Genomic DNA, 27149 nt, shown 5'->3' with positions numbered 1-27149 from the left:
TATTGTTGAACCGAGTGACAGATTGCATCTGGAAGAGTGCAGTGTGAAAAAACAGTCTGCACTCAGTGGCTGTCTGAACGATTTATACCCACCTCTGATGAGAGAAATTAATACTAACTGAGTACTACATTCACTTACAGCCCTTTGACATTTTCACGCTATTTAAAGTAGCCGCTCTCTTTTACCAATGGTCACGTGCGACCTAGTCCTGGCTGTTGTCCCTCTGTCACCTGGTGCTCTCTGGATCTGTTTATGTCCAGGAGGAATGCTTCACAACTTACGATTTCTTTAAGCAGCTGTGGGTGGAAGTTGCTTTTTGGGGGAGACATTTATGACCCCATTCAAAGGCTGACATCCCAAAACACAGGAAGGAAGGAACTGAGAAGTGCCATACAGTATCAAGAGATCCGTTGAAACCTCCCGCTGCCTCTCTAAAAACCAAAAGGTTCAAAGACAAAAATTTAGATTTTTATGATAGAATTTCTTTTGCTGTTTTTAACTAGAAACCAACCATAACACGTGCTTAAAATAAGGTGTGACCTATCCCATCATTCGTGTATTATCCAGCCTAAAAACCCAACACGCACAAAATAAATTGAGCTTTGCATGACTCCAACCCTTCCCTCAAGCAAATCTCCAAAGAGTTTGTAGCCCATAGAAAAAAGCACTTAACCCAGCCATGATGTCGTTTGTGGAACAGGGGAAGGGGGGGAGAAAAAATGGGCTCTCCTCCTCAAGAGTGCTCAGGAGCAAGGCCTGCAAGTCTGTTAGATAATAGATCAAAGAGATACACCAGAGAGCACTTCTTGCTTTTCCCACATAACGACCACCGTCATACATAATAGAATTTCGGGAGCCGTCTTGCAATGCCACCTGAAGATCGGGCGACAAGACTTTCGATCCTGAAATCGCACACACACAGCGCTCAAAAGACTCGGCCGTGACACCGCAGGTCAGCGGTGCGGTTATAATATGAATGTGAGTGTAGTTACTGGCAACGCAAGAGCTTGACTCAACTTTTCCCGGTCCAGACCCACAGAAGAATCAGAACAAGGCGCTCAATATGAACGGAGTACGTCTTTCCCTGTAAACTGGTTGTTTTATGTTCCTGAAGCTGTGAAGTATTTGTTAGTTATTAATGGTGAGCAGGCGAACCAATAAAAATCTCTACTTAATCTCAACTGAGTTGAAATTTTTATTTTTTCAGATTTAAGAGGAGATATTCTCATTTATCCTGGACCGGGGATTTTGATTGCAGATTTGTGGCAGACATTCACTATTAAGTTCGGTATTCAGATCAGTTACTTAAGTAACAGTGCAACCGCAATAAGTTAAAACTACTTCATTACAAGTAAAATCCCTCCATTCAAAAGTTTACTGAGGTAAAAGCACATAAGTACTGACTAGCAAAATGTAGAGTACTTAAAAGTATCTGTAATCTGTAAAAATGCATCATGTTATAAACTGCTATAGGTTTTTCCTCAAAGGAATAGTTTGACATTTTTGGGAATTAATCTATTCCCTTTCTTGTCGGGAGTTAGATGACAGAACGATACCACTCTTTATATCTGTCTCATACAGTACCTAAATATGAGGTGGGCTAGATTAGCTTAGTTTAAAGCCCAGAAACATGCTGAAACACCTAGCCCGGTTTCTCCAAAAGTAACAAAATTTGCCTACCAGCACAAGCTATATCTCAGTTGTTTGCTACTGAAGTTTTAAAAACTCCAAGTTGCTACTTTACAGGCGTTTATGTGAACTATTTCTGGGCTAGGTAGCCAGGCGCTCCCCCTACCTTTATGCTAACCTGAGCTAGCCGACTGCTAGCCGTAGCTTCATATTCAACAGACAGGTATGAAAGTTGTGTTGATTTGTCTGACTCTTCACAAGAAAGCAAGTGTTTGTATTTCTTAACATGTCAAACCTTTCTTTTAACCTGCTACTAATTAGTTGCCATAGCTGGAGTGGAGTAAAAAGTACAATATTTCTCACATAAATGGAGCAAAGTAGCACAAAATGGAAGTACTAAAGTAAAGATATAAAGGTAAGTACAGATAACTCTGAATTGTACTTAAGTTAATTCCATCAGTGGTAGAGTTTCACATTCATAAAATGTAAAGTTTAAATGGATTTCACAGAATAAAAGGCATAATATACAATATATGAGGTAAACGATGAGTTATATGATATATCACACCGGCTTAAATGTATGACAAGAAAAGGGGTATTGTCATCATTTCTTTGCTTTTTGTTCTGAGTAACATTTCCTTTTTCCGGCGGAAGACAGTTCACCTTTTGAAACACAAACCAACTCTGAGGTGAAACTTTAGCGCAGGCGGAGAGTCATTCATCAAACAACTTCAATCTGAGTTTGTGGCCATGCTGAGCCACAAAATGTAGGAGTCTGCATCGGGAGAGCCATTAGTGCTGAGGGGCGAGGGAGAAATCAATGGTCAACTGTTCACGGGAGACTCCTATTTAGGTCCAGCTTTCACTCTCTGCAAATACTAAGTGCTGAAGCCTGAGTGTAAAAACGGCCCGAATAATAGACAGCAACAAGAAAAACAGGCACTTTATTGAAAAAAAATCTATTGGGAGAGCAACTTGGCTTTTAGAAAATAAGACCTTGATATGCAGGCTAATGTTTTCTACACTTGACATCTACTTTGTAGGTTCAGAACTAGGACTTTAAAATATTCATTTTCCCCCCCAAAAAAACCCAAATATACAGAATTTGTAGAATCAATGCTCCAAGGCTGCAATAATCCACGTTCAGAGTAAACTTCACCCTTGACTCTTATCACTCTGCTGCCACCTTATGGACAATTGGAGAAAACCACGGCGCAAGGAAATTCAATTTTCAAGTGTTGTGACTATTTGTTTCAAACTTCATTCTTCTACACTTTAGAATTTCTTCCAAGATGTTTGCTGAAAATAAACATTATTTCAGTCCTGGTGCCTCCAAAAACTGAGCGTATGAAATTATGCTCCAATGACCGACTTTCATATTCAAAAGTTATTCAGTGCTGAACATGAGAACATTCTGTACTGAACCAATATGCTACGACAACAATTAATTATTCTAAAATCTGGAAATTAAAACAATTGTTTCTCCGAAGTTGACAGAATCGTCGCCTCAGTGGTTAATGATTAAACGGCTGGAAACAATAACTGTTGCATGTCAACGGCCGGCACATGCGTAACCTTTAGGCCTAAGAGTTCTTACTGGCAAAGAAATAGCTTATGATGCAGTTACAGTCTTTTCAATTTCAGAAAAACACACCGAACCCTCAACTCATTGCGGGATGCCTTCCAGTGTGTGAGAGTCTGAGTAGAGTGTGTGCGGAGGGAGCTGCTCTATCGCACTCTGCTGTGGCTGGGCGGACACAATCAGCGGAACGCCGTGGATGACCACATTCTGGCTGCCCAGACTGATGTTTGGCACCAGTAACCCACTCTCCTCACAGGCCAAGGCACTCTCCTCCACAGTGACTGTCCCTCCCGGTTTGGACATGTCCTCCGACGGACCGCACACCATGTCGGGTGGAGTCGCGGTGGCCACCACGGTGGCGTTCCCTTCCGTTACCACTGTGACCTCTGTGCCACCTTCCTGGATCAAGGCGTTGAGGCCCTCCAGTTCAGAGCAGGTGGTGATTAATGTCTGCGCGCCGCTGCTGGAGTCCTGAGCGGTTATGGCCGTCCGCAGCAGGGCCTGGTGGAGCGGGTTGTTGGTGTGCTCGGGGCTGAGCTGCGTCAGGAGGACCGTCTGGGATTCGAGGGTGGCTTCCGCCGTCTGGGACGAGCCGAGGGGTTGCATAGGAGCCAGCAGGTTGACCTGCTGGATCATGGAGTTCACTACCATGTCCTGGTTTTCTGGGCTTAGCAGGACCACGTTGGTCTTATTCTGACCATCCACACCAGCTGGGATCAAGGGGTTCTCCTGGCCCAAAGGGTGAGATACGATGATTTTGAGCTGTGCATTGCTATAAGGAGCCATTGCGTCAGACGGGATAGGAACTTCCAGCCGGGTGTTGCTCTGTGACGTTGGAACAGGAACCAAGTTGACTGCATCGGCTGGGGCAGAGAGCTGGAGCTGCAGCACATTCTGAGTGTCTCTGTGTTGCTTCCTGTGGCTCCGCAGGGAGTCCTCCCTGACGAAAGACGCGTCGCAGGAGTCGCAGCAGAAGGCTCGAGCTGCGTCTAGTTTGGCCCGGTACCGGGAGCTGACGGGCTTTGGAGAGTCACCTCCTCCGCTCTTTCCTCCACCTCTGCCGCCTTTCCCGCCGCCCCCTTTCTCGGGCTTATCCGAGTGGCACTTCTTTTTGTGAATGACAAGGTTGCTGCGCTGCTTGGAGGCGAAGTTGCAGAAGTCACATTTAAAGGGTCGCTCCTCTGAGTGGATCCTCTCGTGGACCTTGAGCGCCCCCCTGCTGGAGCAGGAGTAAGTGCACTTGGCACACTGGATGGGCTGTGTGGGCTGGTGTTCTCGCGAGTGCTGCCGCAGGGCAGTCTTGTTGGAGCACTTGAAATCGCAGTGCATGCATTGGAAGGAGTTCTCGGTGCCATGTTTGATCTGAATGTGAGATTTCAGGTTGCCTTTCATGGCGCAGCGGTACTCGCAAAAGTCACATTTGTAAGGCTTTTCCCCAGAGTGGATCCGGATGTGCCTCTTCAGGTCTGAGTTGATTTTGAACTTTGCATCACACTGCTGGCACTGGAAAGGTGCATCCCCTTGCAAAAATAAATAGGAAAAAAAAAAACATTTTAAGGATACACAAAATTACTTTCACGCAGTCTGCAGAATAAAACCCTAGGGTTGCTGACATTTCCGCACGTGTGACTCCTTACCAGTGTGGGAGCGGAGGTGCACGGTGAGCTGGCTGGAATTGCGGCTGGCATAGGGACAGATCTGGCATTTGAACGGCCGCTCATCGTAGTGGATTCGCAGGTGCTTCTTCAAACTGCTGCTGTCTGCCGCTGCGTAGGGACAGTGTTTGCACTTGTGCGGCTTCTCGCCTGTGTGTAAGCGGCTGTGCATGTTGAGCTTGTCTCGCCGACTGAAGCGCTTGTGGCACAGCTCACATTCAAACGGCTTCTCACCTGGATGGTGGATGGTAAAAACAACTTGTGTCAATATCTACCTCCTCGGGGCTCTGGCAACGGAGCGTCACATGTGCGGGGCACTGACATACCGGTGTGGGTTTTGAGATGCCGCTCCATGTCTTTTTGGCCATACTGTGTTTTAAAAGTGCAACCTGTGGATCAAGAGAAGTTGTGCTTTTACAAGGTGCGTGAAGCCTGTGTACTTGTGGGAAGTGAATGGAACTTTGACTGTGGGGAAGCACGGTTCTCCCGGCCTGGCGTCTTTAAAAGGGGAATGTGTTGCGGTCGTAAACGGCGGGAGGCACCAACCTGAGAAACAGCAGCTGTGTCTCTTTGAAGTCAGGGTAGGCTTTAATTTTTTGGAAGGTGTTTTCTGTGCTTTGGTCAGGATCTTTTTGACACCTCTCATCACACAGGTCTGGTAGGTTTCCTCGAACACATACTCGGTGCTTGAATCTGAGTAGGACGAGAGTGCGACGAAAAGGGTTTCAGTGCGTGAGACAAGCGGAGCGTAGATCAAGTTTGCGTGCATGTTATTAACGACGAAAACCCCGAGCCGGGGTACTTTACCTGTAAGAGTGGCCGCTGCAGTGGTGGCTGACGGGTCGGAGGTGGGTAGGGCACATCCGTTTTGCTTGTGGGCGAGAAAGACCTCGAAATTATTGTACTGCTGCTTGCAGAAGCCGCAGATATGGATGTCTGGGCTCACCTCCACCACAACATTGTGTCCTGCAGCGACTTCTGAAGGCAGAAAACACAAGACAGGAACACACGATTTCGCTAGGAATTCGTGCTATGCACGGACGTGAAACCCGAAAACAAGACGTGTGCAACATTACGACAGATATTTCAGAAACGCGGTGTGTCGTTAGGAATCTCGTTAACAAGTGTTTCCCTTTACCTTCGGCGTTGTATGTTGCCATTTTCGAGCTTGTTTTGCTGGAGATCAACTCATCTTCTGGCTCCTCGGAGCCTACAAGACGTCCACCATGCTGCTAAAACTGTACCGGCTCAACTGAACATGGAGCCAGCACGGCTACTACATATTTCAAGGTGCGAAATCTGCCTCGGCTTGGTTATCAATGGCAATAACAGTTTACTCCTCTGACAACACTGATACAGATCGGTTTTACGACATGCTACTCGGGGTTTGCGGCAGCGGGGTAAGCGTGCGTCTCTCTACGGGTGACGTCAAGCGTTGCATTTCAGCGCAGTGGGAAAAATCTAAATCACCCCATGACAGAACACCCCCCCCCCAGCCTTATTTAATTACTTTGTTTTATCATTTTGTCCAAGTTTTAAATTCATAAAATTCAATAAAATGTACAAGCTAACTGCTGGTATTAAAAAAAAAAATCTACAGTTGAATGTGTTAACAAGAAAGCTGAGAAAACAGAAAGATTTTTATGAAATTCTTTTTCTTTGCAAGGAGCAAAATAAAAAAAAAACGAAACAACAAAACTGCATGGCCATAGCACTAAAAGCAGTGCAGTCTTATTATTTCTACTCTAGGTATTGTTGCCACAATTTTTTATGTTTGCTGTTTATTTCACTCTTTAATTAGTCACATATATGCAGTATATTCCCGAGAGTCAATTAATCAAAACAGCAATTGCAAGCCTGAGGTCTTCCCATTTTTATATGCTACCTCTTGGTCTTAATAATAAAAAAAAAAAGTGTAATTTTGTGTGTGTGTGTGTGTGTGTGTGTAAGAAACCCACTTAATTTGTTCAACTCAGACTGCTGAAGCCTCACTTTAACTTCAGATAAACTTTGGAATACATTTTTATACAGAACAAGGACTGTGGATTTTGTCCCCTATCACTTGTATCGAATCCGCATCAGGAAAAGTTTCTTTTAACGGCCAATATGAACTGGAGGAATGGTTGTAGAAAAGCAAAACCCGTGTCGGGGTTCCTGTGGGCAGCTGATACTCGAAAAAGCGTGAACCAGTCCTTTTAACATGGACAGGGCCGATTCTGCAGCGCGAAAGGCGCTGGAAATGACGGCCTCTGATATTTACGGGCACCTGAAAGCAGCATCGCCACTGGCGTGGAGAGTTGGATCCGGCACCGGACCGGACCGGACCGGACTTGTTCATAAAATGTGATTTGTGTGTGTGTGTGTGTAGAGAGAAAGAAATTTTGAGCGAACCGAGACTCCTCTCTGGCTAATGTCGTCGCCCCCGCCAAAAAAAAACAAAACGCCTGGCGAAGCCATTACTGCCACCTGTCGTATTGGAAGTCGTATATAAAATAGTACTGTAACAAACAATTTGTTTGTTGGAGTCACACAAAAATACATATGAATCCAACCGACGTCTGCCAGTGAGTCAAAGGGCCTCCGCGTTAGCACATTTCAGAGAATAGCCTTAGCACCGGCTGTGGTACCTGCAACGACATTAAAAGGCTAGTTCTCGTGAGAAAAGGTAAGCTCTCTGATGTCGCAATTGTTGTGGGACACTCCAATACACACACACACACACACACACACTCCCAACATCTTTCGGCTGAGGAGGATTTACTGGGTGGTTGGGGGCGAGCGAACGAGAATGCCTCTTCTGATGCCAGAGCAGTTTGTGCTGGTGTGAACAAGCCATGAAAGTGACTGACATGCAGCTCCATTTTCAGTGGCAGGTCCTTAACTGCCTGATTGCCACTGTGAAGCTCAGGAATTTCCTTACGCCGACTTTCCTGCACGGCAAAGGCAGAGGACTGATTCCTTCCCTGCTGAAACAGCAAATCTTTGAGTCAGACCCAAGACACACACGCACACGCACACACACACACACACACACACACACACACACACACACACACACACAGGCACATGCACACACACACACAGAGGCACATGCACACACACACAACTGCTGGGCCTTTCGTGACCTGCCCTCATGAATCTGACTAGTTGATTACCATTGTCCTTGAGTTTGATTTTTGTCAGGATTGTCCGCACAGATTCACATACTCGTACGGTAACTGTTAATGTCACATGAGGGAGGGGGGGAAGTACAGTTTTCTTAGGGCATTTGGAAAAAGACATGAAAAGGAGATAATTACATAAATAAATAAATAGATCTGACCGAAGAGCGTGCAAATCATATGCACATAAATCCCCCACAAACCCAGTGCTGTAAAATGTACATCAAAAGACCACATTTACATGAGACACAGAAATGACTAAGATATGTGGTAATTAAAGAAAAGACTTATGCCCCCCCCCCCAGCAGAGGGGAACAGGCCAGTGTGCTGGCTACTTTGACCTGCACTTTATTTTTTACAATCAAGAGAATTGTAAATATGTTTTTTACACTTTTCACACTTGCGGTTTAGGATTTCCTCCCTCTTGTTGAGATTGAGCAGTTTGGTCACTTCATTATCAGGCTTCATTTACGAGGCATCAACGGCAATGCGTGTTGTTACACCCGGCAGGGCTGCAACCGACAATTGCTTTATATTCATTGATTATTTGGGCAGGTAATTCTTTCAGTCAATCAGCGAATCATTTGGTCTCTAAAATATCAGAAAATTGTGAAAAAGGCCCATCACGGTTTCCCCCGAAACGCAAGTCTACATATTTCTATTCGTTTTTTTGTCCAACCAACAATCTAAAGCCCTAAAATATTCAATTAACTAACATTAAAAAAAGCAAAGAAAAGCCATAAATCTTCACATTGAAAAAGTTGGAATAACTACATTTTTTGCCATTTCGGCTTGAAGAATCACTTAAACGATTAATAGATCATCAGAATTGTTGCCGATTTATTTCCTCTCAACTGACGAATCAGTCGACCAGTTGTTTAAGATGTACTTTACAGTAACACCAGTCTCAACTGGCTGAGGACTCTGCAAGATAGTGACTGCTTTTCCACTAGGCTTCCCCCTATCCCTTTTTTTTTCTTAAGACCATAAACTCGTATTCAGTTGTTGTATTCAGCAACAAAGTATGACTTGGACAACCAGCTGTGGCGGTTCTAATTTGTAGACGTGCCCCTCTCCCATTCACTGAGATGTCCGGGTATTCAGTGAGTGATGTAATGTCCCTCTTTTCCCCAATGAGACAAGGGCAACAATAGGGGGGAGTACCTCTGTCACATTATTTTCCCCCACCGAGGCACGCCAGCTGCTTACAGTTGCTTAATGGCTACGAGCTGTCACAAGGCATCACAGCCCGCTGCCACACAGGAGAGGCAGATGCTTTAATTGCACAGTGACTTGTAGGTTGTCAACAGCAATTATACCAGGCTTCCACCTGAGGGCACCCAAAGAACACCGTCTACCCACTTTTCTGGCAAAACACAAGCCTCAGAAGCTGGCTGCTACACATAAACCTGATCTCTGAGTTTTGCTTCTGTCCAGACAAGAGCCGCAGACGGATTCCAAGGCTCTTTTTAGCTTAATGGTTTAGCCATGTGCTGCAAAGATCCGGGCAGGATTGTCAGACAGCAGGCTCAGGACCCCAAAATCATATTTAGACATAAAATATTTATCTAGCTTTGTCACCTTAGGGCCCGCTGCTCACCGTGCTGCGGCAGGTCGTGGTGTGCAGAGTTTGAGTAATTTCGCTCATTATTAATTCATGTCATTTTTTTTTCTTTGTGATTCAGGGGAGGCTCATTCGCCGCCGCTGCCAGTCCCGAGATTATTATCATTAAGAGGACGCAAATAAAATGGTGAGTTCAAAGCTATGCCGCGACATGCCTCAGCCCACATTTGTTCAAGTATCTCGATGGTTTGTTATATTTAAAGCTCTGAGAAAATTCTGTGTAATATGCTTAGATTTGTGGTCCATTCTATTTATAGGCGCTCGTGAAATTATAATCAAGCAACTCAGACACCAAACACACATAGTGACCTTCTGGTTGTGTCATGTCAAATTGAATGGGTAAAGGATGTCCCGAGTCCCATGTTTGTTTTGAGCCATAAGACAAATTATACACACGAATATGAATTCCTTTGGTCAACAGCTGCCATCACAGCATCAGATAAAACGGAGCCAAAGTCTGGGAACCATCAGATGCCTCCAACACTCCTACTTTATCATATAAAAACACAGTGTACACACGTGCACGCGGCACACACACACACACACACTCACGGACTTGCACACGCGCGCTAGTGCAGCCGTGCTATACATAAAAGGCGCACATGCTCACACGCAAATCAGTGCTATGCTCTTTGTATCTGCCAACTGATGCAGATGATAGGGCTGCAGATGAGTGCAGGCTAGCCGGAGACTAGAGGGTACATGTGGCTTCACAGACAATAGCAGGCATAGGAGGAGAGTATTCAACCCTAAGAAACACGCCGGGATGTAAATGAAGACAAAATTGTGACAGTTTTTTACGTAGCATAACATGCTATATATTGATAAGAGTGAAGTTTTTGCAGACATAGAGGCAGGAAGGTACTGTGGGTGCCCTGTATTTTGCTGGAGCGTCAGCAGGGGGTGTCCAAAATCAGGCTAGGAAAAGAGACCCTGTGCTTTTTTGAAGCCGCTTACAAGGCAGTGCTCCAGTTTGTATTAGCTGACATTTTGGAACCAGTGGGTCAGCAAAATGGAGAAGCCACGGAGATGCATAAAAAAACCAGTGAGGCTTTTGGTCACAGGATGGTTGTGTGTCATTTACTGTGGCTCTTTGCTTTTTCCATGTAGTGAGTCTTAATTATCGTTGCTGGGAACTGACCATTAACATAATTTGCACAAGTAGGTTTCAGGTGTTGCTTGCTACTCCCAAGTAGAACAGAGCAGGAAACGAGGTCATGGACCTTTTTTTTTTAATATTTTGGGTTTAGACAAATGCACAGAGCTAAGTCTAGACAAAAGACGGTGTGTGTGAGTGCGCACACGCATGTGTGATGTGCAGGTTGTCAGTGATGTCATGATGGAGGAGGGAATCTTGATAGTTAGACAGATAACAATGGGGCTGGCTTATTCATGCCCTGCACACACACTCACCTACAGACACACACATGGACACACACACACACACACACACGCAGCATCATCATCGTCAGAGAGGGAGCAGGGCTCATAATTGGACAGAGGTGTCTGTAGATAATGAAGCCAGACCTCACACCTGCCAAACCTTGGGGATTTCACTTGACTGGCCACTTAAATCTTCCTCACTCTGCGGGTCTGGAGGGCAAGAGAGTGAGTAAGGAACTAATGGAAAAAAAAGCATGCGCTACAGGGAGGATCCCTGTCAGGATGAGTGTAGCGTGGACCCCCCCCTCCTCCTCCTCCTCCCAGCTAACTCAGCCCCCACAGCTCGTTCCATACAGCACCCACCTCACTTCACTTCCCTGTAAATCCTCTGGTGTCAAGGATTTCAGACGGAAATGGGGAAATGCTGCACCAGCTATTTTGTTTCAAACTCTCAAAACACTCGCTTCTCCCAAGTTGTCTTTGGTGACAGCATTGTGTGCGGGAAGCGTATTGTGCCAGCTTTTAGTGGGGTGTCATTCGAGGTGCTGAAAGGGAAATCAGATCGACGCTTCAACGGAGAAATACTTCTGTATAGAAAGTTCACCTGACAGTCATCAGTGAAGGTGTGACACTGTGTCTTTGGTAGCAAAAAGCTACACCAATTAGGGACGGAGTTTACTCTGGCAAAATCTGAACAATTCATGAGAAACAAAATGGAATTTCAATCTGTCTCTTTTTCATGAGTCGATCCATAAATGAGGTTTGGAAATCATTGTCATTCTGGATACAAATACGGTTTAGATATAGCAATATTCTATTCTATTCTATTCTGTTCTATTCTATAAATACACAGACCGGACCGAGAGACAGGGTATCACTCCTTGTTAGCTTGTCATGAAGTCAGCCATGTCTGCCTTTACATACCAGGTTGTGTCTGCTTTCAAAAGGTTGTATCGTTAAATCACAAGAATCAATTTCTTTGTGGTGCTAACCGACTCAAATACAGACTGGTGGCTTTGCTCGGGGGTTAGCTGTATCCAGATGGTCTGGGTATATCCCTCGTATTTCATTCTTTATTCCGCAGATATGGGATACAATGGATAAACATGTGCATGTCAAACTCTGCTGCCTTGTGGAAGTTGTTTTGTGCCTCCACTGCTACCCGAAGTCAAGCCACGCATTAATGCTTTGACCTTAGGGGTAATGCAAGGTTACTTGGAGAACCTCAGTCATATTTCTCAGTGCTGAGAAGTACTGGTACAGAGACAGTAGTGATTTCCTGACGGAGATTTACATGCACATCTGTAAATGCTACAGCAGCACCCAGAGGCCATTAGAAAAGTTGTTAGGTGTCAGTGAAACTGCGTGCGATGCATACAAGCTGGCAGATTTATAGCGGGATAATGACAGAACTGCAACAATATTAAATCGGGTGCAAAATCTGAATGAATTCTAAAATCATCCCCTTTTGACTGGGGCTTCCATTCAACACGAAAGGAGCCAGAAAACCCAGCCCAACGGGTAGTAATCTTGGATACTTTCCGTTTATTTTTCCAATGTCCAGGCCAGGTGGGACGGTAAATAAGCCCAGGTGGCTCGCCTGGCCTGTTATACCCAGGGGGGGGAACCTTGCAATCAACAGCAACAAAAACTAGCATCCATGGTGATGGATAATGTCACATGTCCACCTAGTGTTTGTGCTCTAAGTGCTGTGCATACTGAGGTGATAGCTCCACTCATCCTCCACTCTGATAGATTATAGATAGACAAAAAGCTGTGTGAGCAGAGCCAGTTTGGGGAAATGCGCTGTAACTGTAGATCCTGGATCATCGTTGTCCCATCTTTTACCATCTTAAACTGCCATACGAAGACACTTTTAGTACTCGGGCAGCGTTTGCTAATGTGGATCTTCTTTCCAAATTGCAATGATAAGCAACGCTGAAGTGTGCCCTGAAATGAAATCACACGGAAACCGAAATCTTATCAAGATGAAAGTGTGCAATAATACAAGAATTATCCATCAGCAACCATCATGTATTTGTTTGCAGGAAACAGGTTACATGGATCTTAATTGAAATATTATTTTACCTTCATTTGAATTATTTATTGGGTTGCTGACTAGATTCATACCTCAGAGAAAAACATGAACACATTATGTGATGCAAAAATGTGCGTGTGTGTATTTGTGAGCATTTCTCATATATTATTCAAAGTATAGAGTCAGAATATGGTCTTACGTAGCCATATGAAGGATATCAAAGGGCCTGTCTTTGATAGAATTTACTTGAGATGCACTGGCCAGAGCCGAGCTGTCCACTGGCCTACCATTGCTAATGAGATCGGGGGGTAAAATTGAGAGTGGTGGGCTGGCTGTCATCGGCTAGGTGATGGTTTTAAGACTAAGCAGTGATACTTCATTAATTAACCTTCACATTCTATGTAGATCTGCTCATCAAGATGCAGTTAATTAAAGAAAGGTCATTCCAAGGGCTGCTGGGAAGCGGCATTATTACAATGGAGGGATGGCACTGCTTTGAGCGAGATAACACAGGGGAGGGGGCAGGGAGGAGACAATCACCCAGTCTCTACTAAAATGGCAGACGACTTGCCAAAGCCAGTTTCCGAACTCCTGGCTGTGGACCACCGTAGATATAGAATTTTTTTTTTTTATTTTTTTTTTAAGCGTTTTTTTTGTTTTTTTTATTTTTTACATTCCCTCTTTTTTATACAGAAAGATACTGTTGAAAAGCTCTAATGGAGAAACTCTCAGTAAAATATTCATTACACTCAATCGACAGCATCTATCTTTTAGCATCTCTGTATAGTTTTTTCTACCCACTTTTTGCAGCCCTGTGTCTTCCCTGCCAATTTCTTGGGTGAATTCTACTTTCTCTGACCTTGCTCAGTGTGCAGAAAAAAAAAAAAGCCATCTTGAGTAAATAAAAGGCCAAGAACTCAGTGGGATATAAAATAGTTATGCGTCATCTGTAAGTGAAATCCATTTCTGTGTGGTAACTTATTCATTTTGATTTCTGCCTATCTGTCCATATAGAGTGTCTATCTTTGTCACTGTCTACTAAAGCACAGCTTAAAATATGTAGCCTTGTTTTGGAAAAGTGGATCAAGCAGATACTGTGTTTTGTCATGAAAATACCAGTATATAAAAATACCCCTGTTAGGGTCTTATCAGTCAGGAAGATATTGTTTTTGTGCAGGCCTGCACGCTGACATAAGGACAGAGACAGTCAGAGCTTAGCTTAGTATGAAACAATGTGTCTTTACAATTGCCTCTCAGCCAATCACACAAGTGAGATCAGAGTCAGTGTTACAGATGGCTTCCTGTAACGTTTTTGCCAAGCTTTATTTTTTGATAATGGTGGCACCTCCTATCTCAGTGCTGTCTTGTTTAGGACCGTGGCGTCGGTTTTTCAAAATGTTGTTCCGCTGCAAAATTGTAGCGAGACAGCAGCGCCTCCCCGGTGTCCACTCAGTCCTCCTGTAGTCAACCCTGAGTGTCTTTTGGCATGGCTTCCAATGGCAGGTGTGGAGACAAACGAGAAAACGGTGCGCACGCGTGCACGCTCATGCATTCAAGCGTCTGTGTGTGTGTGTATATATCCCTCCCACACCGCTACGATACAGTAACTGCTGACCCTGGACTCGGTGCCATTATGGCAGACGAGGCAGGGCTCCCCTGGCAGCGGCTGGGGCGGCTGGTTGCTAGGTGGAGAGACATTACCGCGGGCCTCTGTAATAATTTATCCTAAGAGCGCGGCGAGCCGTCATGTAGCCCCTGACAGAGAGCTGCAGTACTTTATCAGCCTGCCTGTAAATCAGCCATGTGTGGGTGCAGACGGCAACATTGTTTGATCTCTTTCAGACACTCTAATAATCTGCTCCCCTCTGATTGATACCTCCACACAACAAAGCACATTACACCAGCAAACCACAGCAGCCATCAATGTGTGCGCGTGAGTGTGTGTACGTGCATGTGCTAATGTCTGTCCGTAGGAAGTGTGTGTGTGTGTGTGTGTCCGTAGCTGTGTGCGTCTTTCTGGTGGTCATCAGTATTGCCAGTGGCCTGGGGAGGGAGAGGGGAGGGGATGAATGAGTCTTCTGCAGAAACACAGGGTCATTTGGAGTCTCTAAACCAATGACAGGCTAACGGGTTCACAAAACGATCACTGGATGAAGGGAGGGGCAGGGAGAGAGAGAGAGAGAGAGAGAGGGGAGAGAGAGAGGCAGTGCCACCACCCTCAACACAAGAAATCCAGCAAACAGATAAAGAGCTACTGAAGCAGTTATTCTTTTCTTAAATGGCTGCGGTTTTGTAAATGTGAATCCTCTGTAGAGGCCTGTAAAGTTCTTGCGACATTGGGAGGAATCTTGTCTCCTTTTTGATGTAGATGAATGTAAACATCACTTTTTTTTTTAATACACAATAAACATTTAATTAATATTCTTTGTTCGCACAGATTGCACCACGAAAATCTCCCAGCATTATCCTGTGAAATTGTCCAAACATAGTTGAAACAATAATTTATCCGTTTCAAATTTCAGTATAGTCAGTATTTTTTGAAATTAATATGTAGTCCACACTTTGACGGATGCAAGAAATTTGACTACACAGCTGAATGTTTGTATCTTTTTCTTTTAAAATGCTGATATTTATTATTTATTTTTTTATTGCGTTCATGGCCTTCTATCAAATCAAAGTGAATTGCATCCTTTCCAGATTGCCTTCCAATTCCTTGCTTGATATGGCTCATATACAAAGGAGGGCAATGTCCCATCCAACAATACCCATACCATTTGTGCCGCTCAGCTTCAGAATGTCATTGGTTTGAGTGTGACAGTAAAACATAACTCTACCTTTTCAGTGGGTTGCATTGGAACATGGCTTCCAATTATTCAGCTCCAAATTCAATAGCAATTTTCTGCTCAATGAAATAGTGGTTTCAATCTCTAGAGTAATGTCACTTTAGAGAGATTTTCAAAATGGCATGTCTGTGAGTGAATAGATGGACACGGGAGGATTCATTTTGCTTGAGGAAATGATACTTGTCTGCTGAAGCTTGTCTTTTATTGATGAAGAGACTACCTCCTCAGATACTATAGAATCTAGAGTGTGGGTATAGAAAAAGTGTTTTTGCTCCACTCATGGACTCCTTATTAAATATATCTAATTTTTAGCTTTTAGTAAGAATTTCTAAAAGAATAAAAATGCCAACCAGATGCATAACCTTATGAATGTGTTTGGTCAGATGGAGCCTATTTTGCTTCAGTGCAGCATTAAAAGTAGCACTGAACAATAAAAAAAAATGCAATTATAAGTGTGTTTGTGTGTAATGTATCAGTAGCCCATCCAGGGCCCCATAATGAATGCAATGCAACGTGCGATCACTGAGCCGTGTGTATACCCCGCTCAATGCATCTCTGAAAATAAACAGAGCAATGGAAATGGTTCTCATTAGTGTTGTTTTCATATTAAGTCCCTCAGACAAGGTTGACAAACCCAGCTCCCTGTGCCAGGGTCCTCAGGGACCATCGCTTCAATACAGCTAGGGCAAACAACACCAGCCGATACCAACACCATTACCACCTCCTATAGTTACTTATCCTCCCCTCCCTCCCTGTGGAGTGCTCTGTCTACACAGACCAGGGCAAAATGCATTAAGATCTTCCAGCAGCATAGAGAAAGAGTCCCGCTTTCATTTATCACCATTGCTATTGGCCCTAAAAGGGACAAATGTCTGTTCTCCCTCTCTGTGCTATTAGATTTGGAGAAATGTGTGCTTCATGTGCGAGATGGAAGTTATTTTGTGCTCCAGAGACGATCCGCTGCGAGGCTGTTTAGCAGGAAGGGAACAGGTGTGCTGAGCTTCTGGCTTCCACCATGTGTTGCAGTTGTTTCATCTGCACCTGTTTCCCCAGTCCTATATATATGATGATCAAAACACTTTATAAACCATAAAGTGTTCTTGTTTGTGTGCTTGTTTCTCTTCCTCCGAGTGTTTCTTTTAACATTCTCATATCATCATGAAGTAATTAATTCATGCAGCTGAGGTTATTGTGTCAAAAGTTGTGCATATTTACCAGGAAAATATGTCCAGCTCAAAAGATAAAGTTTCATTTGCTGATTTGCAAATTGATGAATAGGGATTTTTTTTTTTTTTTTTTACTGTAAAACCAGCTCATGAAAGCAATGATTATTTTTTTTTAACGAATAAGCTTAAATTGTAAATGATGTACACCATGCATAAAGTCAGAAAAATACAAGTGAAATCATAACTTTAAGGTAGTTTTTAATGGGATATTAACTGGAACCAGAGAATTTAAGTTGCTTAACCCCTTAACCAAAGCTGAAATCTTTACGCATGGTTTCACCCTTGAACTACAGCAGAGATTCCCAAATATCTATCAAAAGGCTGTAACTAAAGATTATTTTAATTATCGATAAATCTGTTCATTATTTTTTTTCGATTAATCAGTTAAATGTTTGGTCTATAGAATGTCAGTGAAAATTGTGAAAAATGCCCACTGCAGCTTCCCAAAGCCCAGACGTACCGTCTTCAAACTGCTTGTTTTGTATGACCAAAGGACTAAAACCCAGAGTTATTCAGTTTACTGCCATACAACGTAAAGAGAAGCTGCGAATCCACACAGATGAGAAGCTGAAACTAGGGAATGTTTGGCTTTTCGCTTGGAAAATGATTAACAGTTAATTGATTTATCAAAAAAGTTAACGCTATAATATGTATCTTTTTAAAATGTCAACCAGACCTATGTTATATATGTTATTGAGTAGCGTACCTACATTATCCCAAATGTTTCCAGCAATACTCAAACCTAGATAAATCATTTATTTTACTCTAGGTTACAGTCCGTTTCATTTGGTCGCCTGTCAGTGGCATCATATCCCCTTTGTGCAACCATTGTGGTTGTCTGCCGCAATGCAAAGATGACTTTGTAACCAGTTTTAAGCCACATTTTTACGATACACTTTTTGTATCTGGTCGTTTTTAACCAAATATTTTAACCGGATGAAGGACTGTAGTCATCGGACGTCTGGATCTGAAGTTATCAGAGAAACAAGCTGATCAGACGTTAGCGGCAGCGCGGCCCGAGACGTCCAGCGTAGGAGAAACACTGATTTTTAAAGTGAAACCGCTTTATTCAGTGTTTTTACCGGATTTATTCACAGGGTCTGTTTTCTTTGGAGAGGAGGAGACCTCAGTGGATAATCTTGCTCCCGGTGAAAGCCTCTGAACGTCAGGATCATAAATTATCAGAGAAACAAGCTGAGCAAATGTTAGCGGCATCTCGTCTTGCAGCCCCTCCAGGGCGATATTTGACAATTAACACTGAAGGAAACCTAGCCGGGAGAAGCTAACTGCAATGACGGCAATGGTGGTGAAGACAACAACTCCCATGATCCCATGCTCCTTTACGACGTCACCAACCTACGTCTTTTGATATGGTTTTTATTGAGAGACCCCATTAGAAAATTACATACTGTGTGTTTAATTTACTGTCAAGTAGCATCCATTAATCGACTGATTATTTTTGGCTCTAATTGCTGCTTTTTCTGTCGCTTCTTCTTCTTCTTCTTCATTGACCAGCCTTGTAACTTGAGCACAACTTGATACTACACTGTACTGATGGGATATAAGAACGATATATATTTCAGATAAATAGTTTTCAGCTTTGTCTTTACGGACAAAATTGTGTTTAAAATTTGGGTTATTCTGTATCGTGGAGATCTTCACACTATTTGCTTCCACAAGACCTCATCTGCAATTCAGTTTGTGCTGGTTTCACCAAATTTTGAGAGTCTGCCTTGTGTGCTGCAGTAGGTCCTTTCCTGGGAAAAGTAACGTCTCGGCAGCAGCCACGGGGGTTTATCTGAGAGAGTTAACAGCGATAGTCACTATGGTGAAACTGACAAACAAAAAATGGCCTGTATTGAAATCTGATATGCCTTTTTTTTCAAAGCAGACATTTTGACTTGTCATAGTAGGAAAAGCACAGGTGTTACTAGTAACGTGAACAATGGCTCTGTTGTGTGTAAGTGTCCCTCGAAGCAGTGACAGTGAGCCAGAGTGCACGTGCTGGCAGGACCCTGAAACTGAAGCAGCTAAATTGAATTCAGCCATCATTAATTTTACGATTTTTCTCCTCTGCTTTTCCTACTGTGGAATACCGAAATGTCTACCATGGAAAAAAGGCCTGTTAACAGAGAATCCCAAAAAAAAAGAAAAAGAATTCCTGTACAGGCAACATTTTGACTGACAGATGTCTGGGAATTGCAGAAAGAAAATCACTTACACCGACACCACCAGTTGTTGTGTGGATGCAATCACACAAATCACTCCTTACAGTTTGTAGATGTGAATGCCTACTCCGTGTGTCTCCGTGTGGCACAGTTTCGTCCTCTTCCTAGCACGGAGGAGCTCCTCGGCCCACCTGAGCTGTGATTTGGCGGGGCGCGTCACGCTGCTGCGGGCTGCTGTAAATATCACCTTTCTTGCTATCTTCAAGACCTGCTTTTCCAGTAAACAGGGGAACATGTAATTCAATATACTGTGTCGGGCCATTTGCTTTCAGAGGACGTCTAGGTGACATGACTTAGTGGCCCCGGAATGAACATAAAGATTAATAAGTAATGGCCATAAAAAGATGATATTTGCACTCAGATATCCCTTCTTTTTTATTTATATGTTTATTTTTTTTAGATTAATGCTTTTGATCAAAGGGAAACTGGTAATACAAACCGAGCAGCAGACAGCAGAAGGTATGACATCTTGGCACAGTCTGGCACATTCGGATTCTGGAGTGCCTCACATGGTTGATTCACACAAACTTGGGTACTGTTGAGTTGCTGTTCTTTGTCATAATCAGTAATTTTGCTGGTCTGATGTGATGTTTGTGAGGGAGCACAGTTGTAAACTACCCAAGTTGATCATATAGCTACATCCTGATTTCATATATGACACTGGCGGTGATGCCTCCAACTAGCTTGCATGTTGCAATTTAACGATAGTATTGAACTGCATGTCCCACTCTCTAAAATGAAATAGTATTTGGCCATCCTCTGTAATACTGTTGTTGGTCCCCCTGGCATTTTGTAATTTGTTGCAGTGTTTGTGTTCTCTTTCACACTTTAATATCACGGTATTGCTTCAATTTGAGCAGCAAGATAAAGTTCTATTTCATTTTGTGGGATTAACTTACTGTGTAGCACACGTCTCCAGGTATTTGTTGTGTTTTGTTTTATCCATGAATTATTTAGAAGCATCAAAAATAGAGAATGGGTTAGACAACTGTATGCACTGTCTCTCTCAGCAATCTCAGTGAGATGTTTAATTTGGTCTGCTAGCATGGAATAGCACTCACCACCAACTGGGATTAGGCGGTTGGCTATGTAATTTCCCTGAAGGAGGAGCATGTTGAATTGGAGAATAATGATAAAGGAAGAAGTGAACATTTGAGGCAAGGAAATATGAACTCGTGATTGCTATGTGTGCTTGAAGTTGTCATGGATTTTAGCTCCAATATCAAATTTGAATATGAAATACTCTGCAAGAATAGATACGTTGTTATAAAATAAAATAAAACCACAGTATTCGACTTGTTAGTCAGTAGATGGGGCTTTAAAGTTAAGTCTGTAGCAGTGCTATAATCATCCTTCATCAGGCCGTTTTTCATAATTTACCGAACACGCTAAAGTTCACTCGCTCTATTAATGAAAGATTCCCTGCTTTTCTTTACACACTGTAGTACTTTTTAAAAATGCTAATGGACTCCAACAAGCACCTGAGCAAGGATGAAAGTGCCCTAATTCCTGCTCAAAAGGTCACTGAGATGAGTTATAGTGGTTTAAGCACCTGAAAGCTATTCCCTTGTTAGATTTGACAAAGGGAGGCTGCCATTTTCCCCCTTAAAAATAGTGTTGGGTAATAAATGATCATTTGTGGAATGTGGTTGCTACCAGCAGTGACTTTTCCTCTGACATAATTTTACTGCTGGCTGATTTACACCCTGAAAGTTGTCCCCAAAATATTTCAAATGAGCATTTTATTCATGATGCACAGCAGACGGCAGTGACACACACAAGAGCTCTTATTGTGCTTCTTAGGGGAAATGGCTAATTAGTTGGCCATGAAAAATGCAGGCGCGCCTGTTTTACTATCATCCTCTGTTTGACTCAACAACACTTTAGACTTTTGCAACAGATTTGCAGCTATACACCCAGAATCAACACAATATGACATTTCTGGACGCCCTATGCTTTGCTTTCACATGATCAAGTAACTGACACATGCATGCTACCATCAATTATGAAACACACTGGTCTCCGGATAAGTGTGCCTTCTGTACAGTAGGGGCTGTGTGCACCTCAGCATATTTGATAGTCCTTCTCAGCAGCCCTTCACAGGTCCCCGAAAGGTGCTCCTGGTGTGGATGCAGGGCTGTAGAGCAGGGATCACAGTGACAGTTTCAGGTGGAGGAGTCTATTAATAGTTTACCTCTCAGCCAAAGCATTTCATCATTTTTGGTGTCTGAGGGCTTCCTGCCTCAAAAAACAGGAGAGAAGTTATGCATCTCAATCTACCCCTTCATATTTCATGCTGTTGAGGATTATAAATAAAAGGACAGACTTTGACCTGGGCTATTAGTTTCCTGGGATCCTGTGGGTGGATGGTGCTTTGTCTTCTGTCAGATTGTGGTGTTTTTCCTTCAGAAAGCAACAGGATTACAATCAAAGTCTTTGGGATACAATATGAGATATGATACCTTCTGCCTCGCAGTGAAAAGGAGGAAGACGGTCGGGCTGGAGAGCAGCAGAAGGCAAGACAAAACAAAACCAAGCTAAACAAAACCAATCAGTCAAAATCAGCCAAAGGAGCATCAGAATGGAATTTGACAGTAGGTCAAGCTGTGGGTCGCTCTAAAGTACCACTCTGGTGATTGCTGTTTTCCCCCATGTGCGACTCTCTTGTTTTGACCACACAAACTATCCGAAAGTCTCTGGAGATGGGCTTCTCTGACAGAGTGATGAGGAAAATAGTAAGCTGGAAAGCTCTCACTCTCTCTCACCTTCCCCATGGTCCAATAGATGTGCCTAACATATGCCAAAGCAGCCTGTCAGTGCCTCTTGTTGTTGGACAGACCTTTGATCTTGAACAAATAGAGAGAAGAGTCTCAGAGCGCCTGCCTCGGGGCATAAGGAAATATGGGCATCACAAAGGGTCAAATTCTGGAAGAAGGCAGTAAAATTAAAACCTTTATTGCCATCTTTATGGCTTCATTCCCTATGGCAATTACATTATCTATGGAAAATGACAGAGCTTTGTTCCCATTATCACTGAAATCTCTAGCAAGGAGGGTCCGATGTGCTGAAAATGAAATTGATGTATGTCGGGCTGACTGTATTACGGTGGATGTGGACCTATTGTACTGTGTCAAGGTGGCTACTTTCAGTGATTTAACAAGCTGAAATTTGTTCACTTTTTGCAAATAAACACGAATGCTCAGACATAGTGCTCATCCAATGAAAATAAAAATCTGCACTTCAGAGTTTTTCTTACAAATCTAGATTGACAACCCTCACTTGAAATTAATGATTTTTATTTTTCTGCGACCACTCAGTCGCTAACCACCCGAAACCTCACACATTGACTTTTCTCCACAGATTGCAACTCATCCATTTTTTAATTGTGTTCATTTTTACCTGGGTCCCACCGGACCTGCAGCAGCGGTGGTCGTTGTCATCCGTCTGCTCTGACAGGAAGAGAGAGTGAGAGAGTGGCGCCACGCCACTTTCCACCCCAAGCTGATGTGTCAGGCTTATCACACAGCCGAGCGATCCTGAGGTGACATCCTCCACTGAATCAGTGACATTTCACGGACGGTGCAAATCTATCCATCTTTGTCAAGCATCCGCCTTGATTTTAACATTCGGCGAGTTAGCATATTGATCACTGAGAAACGCACGAGTGAGGACTTCTTGTTTTCTGCTTCTTGAAATGGGCATTGTGAGTCCACTGGACTCCTCTGTCAAAGTCTACTGCTTTGGGCCTTAATCTGCCCACTTCAGAGTTGCATAAAATATGGTGGGCTTTTCTAATTCAGGACCAAGAGCTCACCAAAGACTTTTCTTTGCCACTTTACTTTGTGTCAGAAACTTCTCTGGAGGAAAGCTTCAACAAAGTTTATTTCTGTAACTTATTGTTGCTTTCATTATATCAAACATTATGTCAGTGATCTTTCAAAGTCAGCTCTGCATGCCACATATTTTAACAAAATGAGTGTATGTACTATGTTACTTGCGTTAGGAAATGTTCTTTCAGCTCCTTTTTTCTCCTTCGCTTTAACGGCTTCATTATGGAATGAGCAATTTACTGGCAACCATATCAAAGGATGGTTTACTAACTTGTCAAAATTGTGTACATGTTTAAGCACATATGTGTTCAATAAACCAAGGAGCTATGCTTCCTTAGAGCTGCTTTACTTAACAACAACGGAGCTGTGTTTCCGTCAGTTAAATTGCTGTGACGCATTACGGAAAAACACATAAAAAACCCTGTTTATGACAGAGAGAGTCCTACACACCTGGGTCCAGCGGTGTGTAAACCATAGCAGCTTCTGTTATTTTTGTTAGGACGTGCAATGTAATAATTGATTAATAATGCAAAGCTTTAGGGAAAACTATAACCCCTAAAATGAGGGCGATGATTGTGCTTGCGCCGAAGCAAATCAACAGCGACAGAATAGCACCAGGGATTACAACATCTGCAGTATGTGGTGTCGAGGTTAACTTGTCCTGTGATTACAAAACGCATTTCCCGTGAGCAGGTGTTACACTGACACCGCTGCGATCATGTATGTGCAAATGCTGGTGGAAACTGAAGCGCGCGCACGCACACACACACACACACACACACACACACAGGCGCACAAACAGGCGCACTCTCGCACACACACACACAAAGTGAAGCACGCAATCACACAAAGGGGGTGAGAGAGCAGAAAGAAAAGAATGGCTGCTTCTCAAACCATATGCTTTTGGCCTCTATGCCTGTGAGACCCGTGTGAAAACATGAATGAGCAGCCTGCAAATCGATAGGGACAAGAGATCTAGTGTCTAGCAAATCCAGTGCAGACTGACATGTTCTCCATGTAATCTCTTGCATTGTGCTGTGAGGGGAAAGATTATCCTTCTCTGACTGGCTGGTAAAAGGTTGCTTTGCTGTAGTTCATGTCTGTGTGCAGGGAGGGAGCATATGCCTCTCTGTAAACGATGCTGGCTCCCCCTCCTCCTCTGTCAGAGGCTGGATTATGTCCAACATTATCCAACCCCCTCACACACACACACCCAACTCTCCAATAAAGGGCTTTCTCTCTCCTCCTTCTCCTTTCAAAAATCATCGGATTTATGACAGTGGATTTCGGAAAAGTTCTCCGCCAATTTTGATGCCTGCTAAGTACCCCGGCAGGATTAGAAGAGGCCTCTTGATGTGTGCACTACAGTGTGTTGAGCAGCGCATTGTGGTCAGCTTTATCAACTGAGGGGGGAAAAAAAGGCAGTAGTACATAGTGCATAATGATAAGGCTCGTTATACACCATCAAGTGCTGAAAGCAGAGAGTGAGAAAGAGCATGTGTGTTTGTTTAGAATCAATAGAGAACACTATCGCATTTAATCTGTCTCGTGCTGCCTTTTCCACCTCTTTACATTCATAAACATCAGATTGGAGAAGATGGCTAGCTCCACTGTAGCAGTACCATTATGGCAGATGTAGGGGAGACGGTGCAGGGCCTGCTTGAATGAAATGACTGCTTACATTGACAGTAAATTGAAACTTAACACTGCAGCCCAGTTTACAAAGGCACGATAAAAGGCAGCGGCTAGTTCAGGATAGACTTGTAAAAAAAAGCAGTAAACAAGTTGTAAATTGTAATGAAATTCAGCAATGACTTTCCTCTGATCTAGAAATAAACAGGAAAAAGTTGTGTGATATCTGATGCAAGATTTATTGTGCCACGCTTGTATTGGCATGTGTGTGTTCCTCTAGTCTAGACACAGGAGGTAGACAGTCACCTTCACAGCCAGCTATCCCTCGGAGCAGTCTGCTTGCGTTTCTGTCTGTGATGATACTGGGTGGCCTGTATGCACAGCCATAAATTCAGGATCGCTGAAGTCTGACTGTCTGACAGAAGGTCTGGCTTTGGGCAGGTGTGAGATGAGCGAGAGCCAGGTTAGACTCAGTTAATAAAGCCTCAACCAGTTCCTCAGTCTGCCCTTGGAGATCGCTTACATCAAAGCACCAATCAAAAACTGGTGCAGATATAATTTGTCATCAGGGATTTCCTGCTGGAGAATTATAGAGAAGATACAGGCCGATCGATACTATGGATTTTCACTGCAGTGGCTGATTGTCCAATTGCTGTGAAACATGTACCGAGATAAAAGGGCACGCCTGCCATTTTGTAACAGACTGCCGAGTCAGCATAGGGCTTGTCAGATACTTATAGGCTGCTGTGATAGAAAATTATCATGCTGCAGTGTCCAAGTGCTATTTAACACATATTCCTTCCACGTGACGTGATTCATCACAGATCCCCTCTCTCTCTCTCTGCTTTTGAGGAGGCATCACTCTGCGTCATTTGTCAGGTGCGGCTCTGGGCACACATGCATGGTGTTTGAAAAGGAGCAGACACACACACGGATGCCAGTGCAATGCGATCCCCCCGCTAGAAGATGTCTGCTAGAATTAGGAAAGACGTTGGAGGAATATGTTAAATCCCCCAAACACCGCTCACTGCTGACCACGTAAAGCATTTACCCCGGACTTAAAAAAAAATCCTAATCATTTCAGATTAATTTCCCAAAAATATTTATTACTAGAACAGGTTATTGAAGAACATTTTGCAGAATCTGTGCTTTTGAGGACCTGTTGTACCCGCTGGCACTGACCTCCAGTCACACCGTGCCTAGGTACGGTGCACCAGTATATATGGACAGAGCAAATTCTTTAGGCTTACAAATAACATTAGGAAAGGTGTGTCAGAGTGCTTTGCTATGGAGCCTCATCTCTTTTTTTTTCATAATCCTGCTCTAGTCTGATATGAAAACTGATGGACCAGAACCAAATTTACATCTATGCGGTTCGTACAGCACATGGACGGCAGGGTGGCATAGTGAGTAGCGACTGCCCTGGTTCATGGCCCCAGCATCAACCGGATCTTGTTCAACCACCGAGGTCAGCAAAAAGTCACATGTCTCTTTCAGGGATGAGCAGAGTAAAGCAGGCAGGTACGTAAATGCTGGGTTTTTGTTGGGTGGTCTCAACTTCATGCAGTGAGTTTATTACCCCTGCCAGTGGCGTAGCTCTATAAATGTCACTGTTGGCATGTCAGTCGGTTGAGGGGTTGGTCCACCGGTTTGGTCCCGATTGCCATGACATTTTCTACAGACATTCATGGTCCCCAGAGGGTGAATGCTAGAGGGTGAATTTGGTGATCTCCATAATATTTTCCTCTATTGCCACCATGAGGTTCCCCATTGTGTATAGAGAAAACAGCTCGGGACATCTCTACATGTCCCGAGCTGATCTTAAGGATTGGTATCTGGACCGATCCAGGCATGTATAAACTCATGGATATAAAGCTGATCCTTTCTTTACTGTTCTCTACTGGATTTTGTCCACATCAGTCTGCTAGTGCTGCAGAGTTGCTCACCTTTGTGACTGCCTACAGTGCGATGATTTTTTTTGCAAATGGGAGTGAAAATTAGAGTGTGTAAATGTGAAAAATTATTTGGGTGCACCAATGCGAGTGACAGTGAATTCTTACGTCCAGGTGGTAAAAATATAACTTTTATTCATATCACATCAATAATTTAAGGTTATAAACATAATAGTTTTGAATCAGGACCTTCAGAATTTGGATTAAGTTGCTTGTGAAAAATAAGGTGTGTTTGTTTGTTCTTTTAATGTGTCAGATACATATTTAGTTAAATTTGTTTTTAGATTGGACTCGGTATCGGCATATATCCAGTATTAAAGGACTCAGGTCAGGATTGGGGCCAAAAAAACTTGGTGGACATCTGCA

At 43.4% G+C, this 27149-nt stretch overlaps 2 protein-coding genes across 4 annotated transcripts in view; one reads left to right on the top strand and one right to left on the bottom strand.

Annotated features, from left to right (window-relative positions):
* Positions 1-2557: 2557 nt before the first annotated feature.
* On the bottom strand, positions 2558-6269 carry zfp64 (zinc finger protein 64 homolog (mouse)). Of its 2 annotated transcripts, XM_040153895.1 has the most exons (6): positions 6005-6269; positions 5674-5844; positions 5413-5559; positions 5193-5255; positions 4849-5100; positions 2558-4731 (listed from the first exon to the last, which is right to left on the bottom strand). In XM_040153895.1, the coding sequence occupies exons 1-6, from the start codon at positions 6024-6026 to the stop codon at positions 3296-3298; spliced, it is 2091 nt and encodes a 696-aa protein (XP_040009829.1). In that variant the 5' UTR covers positions 6027-6269; the 3' UTR covers positions 2558-3295. The 2 variants fall into 2 exon arrangements, with proteins under 2 accessions (XP_040009829.1, XP_040009830.1); XM_040153896.1 differs by lacking the exon at positions 5193-5255.
* A 1048-nt stretch (positions 6270-7317) lies between these two features.
* The window catches only part of LOC120803316 (teashirt homolog 2), a 101134-nt gene continuing 81302 nt past the window's right edge, over positions 7318-27149 (top strand). For both annotated transcript variants that reach the window (XM_040151665.1, XM_040151663.1), the window contains exons 1-2: positions 7318-7531; positions 9713-9778. The gene's annotated coding sequence lies outside the window, so the exon portion shown is untranslated. The remainder of the gene's footprint in view (positions 7532-9712; positions 9779-27149) is intronic.

The sequence above is a fragment of the Xiphias gladius genome, chromosome 18 (assembly GCF_016859285.1).
Source record: "Xiphias gladius isolate SHS-SW01 ecotype Sanya breed wild chromosome 18, ASM1685928v1, whole genome shotgun sequence".
Lineage (NCBI taxonomy): Eukaryota > Metazoa > Chordata > Actinopteri > Istiophoriformes > Xiphiidae > Xiphias > Xiphias gladius.
The sequence above is the reverse complement of the archived record's forward strand: the minus strand, read 5'-3'. Positions and strand labels throughout refer to the sequence as shown.

Coding starts and splice junctions, on each gene's coding strand:
- zfp64 (XM_040153895.1), bottom strand. CDS start 6,026: ATGGCAACATACAACGCCGAAG. Junction 5,560..5,673: donor TGCAGCGGCCACTCTTACAG/GTAAAGTACCCC, acceptor CGTCCTACTCAG/ATTCAAGCACCGAGTATGTG. Junction 5,101..5,192: donor GCATCTCAAAACCCACACCG/GTATGTCAGTGC, acceptor TCCACCATCCAG/GTGAGAAGCCGTTTGAATGT.